This window comes from Coffea eugenioides, chromosome 9 (assembly GCF_003713205.1).
Source record: "Coffea eugenioides isolate CCC68of chromosome 9, Ceug_1.0, whole genome shotgun sequence".
Taxonomy (NCBI): domain Eukaryota; kingdom Viridiplantae; phylum Streptophyta; class Magnoliopsida; order Gentianales; family Rubiaceae; genus Coffea; species Coffea eugenioides.
Window position 1 is genome coordinate 12,643,313 of NC_040043.1, and position 6,244 is coordinate 12,649,556.

Sequence of the window (6,244 nt, forward strand, 5' to 3'; positions counted from 1 at the left end):
AGTCCAACACTGAATCAGCACCAAATTGTCCTAGGTGTGCCTCTTCTAACACAAAATTTTGCTATTACAACAACTACAGCATGTCACAGCCCAGATACTTCTGTAAAGGCTGCAGGAGGTACTGGACTAAAGGTAGATGTTGCGAAATGTCCCAGTAGGTGGCGGATGCCGGAAAACTCGTCGAAGCAAGTCTGCCCGGCAGGCGGACCGGCTGGGCTTAATTTATCAGATGCCTAGCCCTGGCAGCGCTAGTGATGAGTCAAGTAATTCAAGCAATGGAGCTGACATTGATCGATCTGGCGGCAGTCTTCGCCAAATTCTTGAATCAAGATAATTCAAGCAATGATCTTGGCAAAATTCATGTCAGTACTGATCAAGAATCATCTTCGAGTGGAGCAAGTTGCACATCCCTAGATTTACCTCTGGGCAGTTTGGATAGAGCAAATCAAATTGAAAACATGATATTCCAATGTCAAAAACCTCCTGATTTCATTGACGGGGATCAGATGCATGAAGGGCATCCTTCATTAAGCATAGATGTAGATAATGTTGAAGAACTTCTGGATCAAAACTGCAATGCATTCGAGTTGCAAGCTATTCTTGGTGAAGAGATTGGTGAGGATGCTAGCTTGTCTGATGGGATAAGTTTACCAAATTTTGAATGGCAATCAACTTTGCAATTCCAAGATTTTGGATCATTTTCCACAGATGAGGCGATGAAAATCCCATCAAATTTGGCTGATGACAATTGGAACACATTTGACGTGTCTAATTTAGCAATTTTTTTTTCTTAAAAAATCTTGTTCAAGCTGTTAGCTGCCACAATGTCATGAAAGATACGTAGGATAAAAGTTAGAATAAATCTTATATACACTGATAGTGTATATACTATCATCGTTGAATTCATGACATGTGTGCAAATATTGAATTTCAAATTCAAATTTTGCATAGTCGTCATTCATCCAACACTGTCAGTGAAATATTAATTCTAAAAAGTTAAATGATCCTTATATATGCTACAAGAGAATAAATTTTTGCCCAGAAGAAATTACAAATGTCTAATTTAGTTGTGAACTTCATTACTTATGATCGACTATGTGAAAAAATAATAATAATAATTCCAGCAGTTATGATACATGGGGCTACGTGAACTTGGGGCAAGGTTTATCAAGCAACATTTCCATTTTCCAACATTTTATGGGTCCTTAACTTGTACCGCCTTCTATACTTTCATTTGATACATATTCGAAGAGGAGATTGTTTGTGACAGTGCCGGCTTTTCTCTGAAATATTCTTAAATTTCCTTTATTTTCTAGTTTTTATAATGCAAATGGAAACTTTTATTAAAATCAAGAAAGCAGATTCACGAGCAGCAACAACCACACTTTGCAAGTATCAAAGAAACAGAACAAAGGAAAACAAAAACTAGGATAACCTACTACATACTACAGTACAATGATTCTTAAATTCATTAGCTCTAGAATAATTAAAAGCGTCTCTAAAATATAACCAAACATCAATTTTAAAAGCACTTCTAAAGGAACCAAAAAACCCCAAAAAAAAAGAACAAAAGATATCATAAGAAAGTACATTGTTTAATAAGTATGATACTCGAATAATAAAGGCGTGCATTTAGTTATTGATTATGGTATACAGCCTTAAGACAATCTGAGTGCAATTGGAAGAATAAAAAGATCCTTTGAGGCCACATTCTGTGCCACTCTCTGTCTCACTTTTTATTATATTGTTATATTTCCTTCATAAACATCATGTTTTAGTTCTTTTTTATTCTCTTAAGATTCAATAACTATTAATTCAGTAAAAAATAAATACAACAGTTTCAAAAAAGTAATATATAATAGAAAATTAAAAAATACAGCAAAAAATTCATAAAAAATCTCATTTCTTATGCATTTTGATTTTTTGAGTTTGTTAAATTTTGTGTATTACTGAATTAATAGTTATTAGATGTTAAGGAAACAAAAAAGAACTAAAACATGATGTTTATGAAGGAGAAATAACAATATAATAAAAAATGAGACAGAGAATGACACAGGGTGTGAGATAGAAGATCCGTTGCGCTTTGAAGCTATAGCCAAATATAAGCTAAAAACTAGAACTCATTGACCAAATTGAGAGCTTGAACTTTATCAGAGCCAGCTCAAATTCATCGTACATTTTTGGAACTTCAAACCGCAATTTAGGAAAGAAATATGATGTTTGACAACGTGCTCAAGTAATCAACTCATAATTGATAGCAAGCCATGCAAATTTACTTTTAACCTCGAACTCCAATTCAAAGTCGTGACATCTTCGTTAAAAGGGAACAAAAAAATGTCGTCACATCTGGTACATTGCACAGACATCATTTCCTTTTTGTCATCTTTATAGGAAAAAAATTACATTAAACATTTAAATGAAAATAATAAGTATAATCTTTGCCAACTTTTTATGGCTCCCAACTCTTACATAAAACAAAAAAAGATAGACCCCACCCACCAAAAAAGAGAAGAAGAAGAGAAAAACCAAAACAAGGTAAAATGCAGGACTAAATGCAAAAGAAATTAAAAATATATTACAGTGCAGAGAACAATTTTTAAAAAATATATTTACTCTGTCTTAGGTACTATGATATATTAATCACAAATATTTCATATTCGATTGAGGCATTTATCATGTTTAACTAGATGTTTATGTGCTGTAAGAATCTATCACTTAATTAATATATCAAGAATCTCCAAATCTAAGGGCTCAACATCATTAACTTCAGATAGTTTATATGGCTCCTTGAATCTCATGTAATTGCGACATATCTACTTAATAATCTGTTTCCCCATTACATATGTGCACCTCGTTTAATACGCATGCGAGGCCATGCTGCTGCTTTTGACATACCTAGAATCCTAAACCCAAAAAAAAAAGAAGAGAGCACCCACATAGACATAGACACACCTGCAAAACAAAACAGGGTAATCTGAATGCGTGACCTAAAGGAAACTTTAAATTAAAACTTGAAGTCAGCTAATCCTCCAATTAATTTCATCATGACTCCTGCACATACCAAGGTTAAATTGCACAATCATTTGACAGGATCCCGCCTTCATTAACATTAGTTGAAGACTTGTCTCAACTAAGTTTCATGCTAGCTTATGGTACTTGGGGTTTTATTTGCTGCAAATATTAATGATTCATACAAGGAAAAAAAAACCTTACAAATCAAAAGATTTTCTTCAAATACATCTAACAAACGATGCTAACAAAGGACGTTTCTTGAGTAATGAGAGAAATAAACTTGAGTTTAGAATAAGGCAGATATTAATTTGAGTTTAACCTAGCCCTGGTCAGTCAAGCTTTTGGTTCAATTCTAGATGATGATACAATATCCCCTCCCCCCCCCCCCCCCTCCCTCCCTTTATCATGGATAGTGGTACAAAAGTAAACATACAAAATAATCAAAATTTTGTCACCTTAAAAAAAAAAAAAAAGGTGTACAAAGCAAAGCAAGGTACAAAATTATGCGAACTGTGAGTCTGAACTTATCTCAGATTCTCACCAAGAAGGTAAACGTAACAAAGTGAAGATTCTGTTCAACGTATATAAGTGCAAAACATCAAGAACTTATCTCACAAAGCCACTGAACTTTAACGTATGCTTGGCGTTTTCTTCATGGGATAGTACAAAAACGTGTTTTCTCAATTCTCAAGTCGTGTACAAACAGATAACCACAACCAATTTCCTCTGTAACTGAAAAACCCAGCGACCATTCATTTTCAGTATTTTCTGGGCCACAGAAATGGAGAAACCATCAGCAGCTTCAGCCCGTGGAAATGACGATAGTGGAGGAAAAAGAACCCGTATTGAAGTCCCTGTTGGATGTAAATTTGATCCCAGTGATGAAGAATTGATGTTTTATCTGATGAACAAAATTCTGGGTACGTGGTCGCGATGATTTGCCTGACTATATTCCCACTGCTGATGTTTTTGGAACAAGCCCTGATCAACTACCCTTTGGTAATGCTATCCTTAACTTTAATTGGTTGAAATGCAGCTTCAATTTTCAGTTTTTTCCTCTCATCTAAGATTTTGGTCGCGATTCTTCAATTGCATGTCCGTAATTTTGACGGATGAAGTTTCAAATTTTGTCAGCGTGGATGAAGTTTCAATTTCTTATTCCTCCTCTTTTGGTGTTTTTCCAGCATGCATGTTGGTTTAAGTTATCAGAACGATTAATTTTGTGAAATTTTTTTGGTTCTACCTTGTGATCGGATTAGACTTGATTCTGGATTCTGTTGAATTTTAGAATGGGGGCCGTAAAATTACTTTTCTTGGCTGAGGCACTCCTCGATGAGTGAATTGAGTGAGTTGGTTTGCATGTGCTTAAAGCAGTCCCTCTATCTACCTCTTCCCAATCTAGTAGATGGATGATTTGAGGTTGATTCTTCAACTGCTCAAGCTGCTCTTACTCCCCTGCCGATATATTTTTGCATCCCACAGTTTCGACAAATCGGTTAGCTCCGTTCATCTTCGATGCAAGAGTGCTCGATCAGTGAAGAGTACGGACCCCAGTGTGGGTAAATGGAAAACCCAACTCTACAAACCGGAGGAAAGGCAGCACAGCAGTAATAGGGGCATTGTTGGCCGAAAGAGTGTGCGGGCTTGGGTCTGAGCACTTCCTATGCAAGTTCTATCTTCTTTTCTTAAGGACGGGTACATTTCACATATCTACCTGGTTATTAGTTTTGCGTCCAATAGATGATGTTCGTGAAAATTATATTAATTGTCATTTCGAGTTAATGTATTTAGCTGTTAATCATTTCCAAAGCTTTTTTGATAAATTGTAGATAGCTGCGAGTATAGCACTGGAAAGAAATGGTTTTTTTACACCGTAGAGCCAAATGACAATGTGTTCTCTGGAGATGGTTATTGGACCCCTACATCTGAAAAAGCTATCTACATTGGAGGTCAAGTAAATGGTTACAAGAAAGAACTCATCTATTGTCGTGGAACAGAACATCCTGGAAAAAGAACCAATTGGTGCATACACCAATTCAGGCTAAATCCAGACGTGTATGTAGCAAATGCTATTGGCAATAATATTGAATATAAGGTAATCGATTTTCTTCTTCTGTAAAAAACCATTTACGTGTTAAGATTGCCGTGAATATGTACATTACCATTTTGTTATCTCAAGCTTACATTAATTAAACTTGTAATTAAGTTCTAAAAAGAAAGTGTCTTTGTTTGTACAAATATCAAGTGTTGTAGTCTGCATGGTATTCCGTAAGGATGCCGTTGTCCAATCGAATCGTCGAAAGAGAAAGAGAGAGAACTAATGAACTTTTAAGCGATCAGATAATCAGAATTTGTAATCGAAACATCAAATTTGTAGGAAAAAGTGATGAAATTCAAGCTTTGTAGAATCAAATCCTTAGATTCCAAACATTCATGCAATGTATAGATTTTGAGTTGTTTATATTAACTTTTATGATTATCTTGCTTATCTTGTACATCAAAATGTATTTTGGATATGTCTTCTGGTTGTTTTCAACATATTTCTTCATTGTTGTTTCGGATTTTTTGACTCTTTTGGTACCAAAATCAACACTTGTCATCTTGGTTCCCATTTTATTTCCAAATCCAAACATTCAACATTAGGTCCATCAACAAGTCCCAAGCTTTCCTTAAATTGAATGAAGTACCAATCTTAATGGCATGATTCTAGCCAATTGTAAAAGTTTAACAATGCTGTCAGAAGATTTACAAGAAGACCGGGATTAGTACTATATATGCATCACGCCTTTATAAGCCAAATTTAAGGGGTGACTTCCGGGGATTTGATGATTACGGATTTGGCTTTCATGGGTGATAATCTAGACCAAATCTGATAGAACTAAAGCGATTGTGAGGTACTTTAAAAGAGTAATATTTGGGTTAAACGATCCTAATCTAAAACCCCCACTTGGAACTCAAAATACAAGAGCAAAGAACCGTATATACATTACTTTTTTGTTTTTTATGTCTAAAGTGTTTGTGATGGCCCAAGCCTTTAAGCTTCTAAGATTATCTATAGAATTTTTAACAAAAGTATGATTGATGAACAGAAAATGAGAAATTTAAATCCCATCTGTAAAACGAATATTGCATAGCCTTGGTATGAAATTATACAACAACTAAACTGTATAGAGAAATTTGTTGGTTAGGTAAAAATAAAAATTGAGCTTTTCAAAAATTTCTAGATAAAGCA

The 6,244-nt window shown here is 34.8% G+C and overlaps 2 protein-coding genes across 2 annotated transcripts; both read left to right on the top strand.

Annotated features, from left to right (window-relative positions):
* Nucleotides 1–275: 275 nt before the first annotated feature.
* LOC113782219 lies at nucleotides 276–794 on the top strand. Its single transcript, XM_027328121.1, has one exon. It carries the CDS (start codon nucleotides 276–278, stop codon nucleotides 792–794), a length of 519 nt encoding a protein of 172 aa, XP_027183922.1.
* A 2,999-nt stretch (nucleotides 795–3,793) lies between these two features.
* Nucleotides 3,794–5,866, top strand: LOC113782220 (NAC domain-containing protein 2-like). The gene is made up of 3 exons (XM_027328122.1): nucleotides 3,794–3,932; nucleotides 4,842–5,107; nucleotides 5,753–5,866. The coding sequence occupies exons 1-3, from the start codon at nucleotides 3,794–3,796 to the stop codon at nucleotides 5,864–5,866; spliced, it is 519 nt and encodes a 172-aa protein (XP_027183923.1).
* Nucleotides 5,867–6,244: the final 378 nt, after the last annotated feature.

Bases quoted from the DNA above. Each gene is read 5' to 3' on its own strand.
- LOC113782219 (XM_027328121.1), top strand. From the start codon at position 276: ATGGAGCTGACATTGATCGATCTGGCGGCAGTCTTCGCCAAATTCTTG.
- LOC113782220 (XM_027328122.1), top strand. From the start codon at position 3,794: ATGGAGAAACCATCAGCAGCTTCAGCCCGTGGAAATGACGATAGTGGA. The intron at 3,933-4,841 runs GTACGTGGTCGC...GATAAATTGTAG, and splicing joins TCTGATGAACAAAATTCTGG to ATAGCTGCGAGTATAGCACT. The intron at 5,108-5,752 runs GTAATCGATTTT...CAATGCTGTCAG, and splicing joins GCAATAATATTGAATATAAG to AAGATTTACAAGAAGACCGG.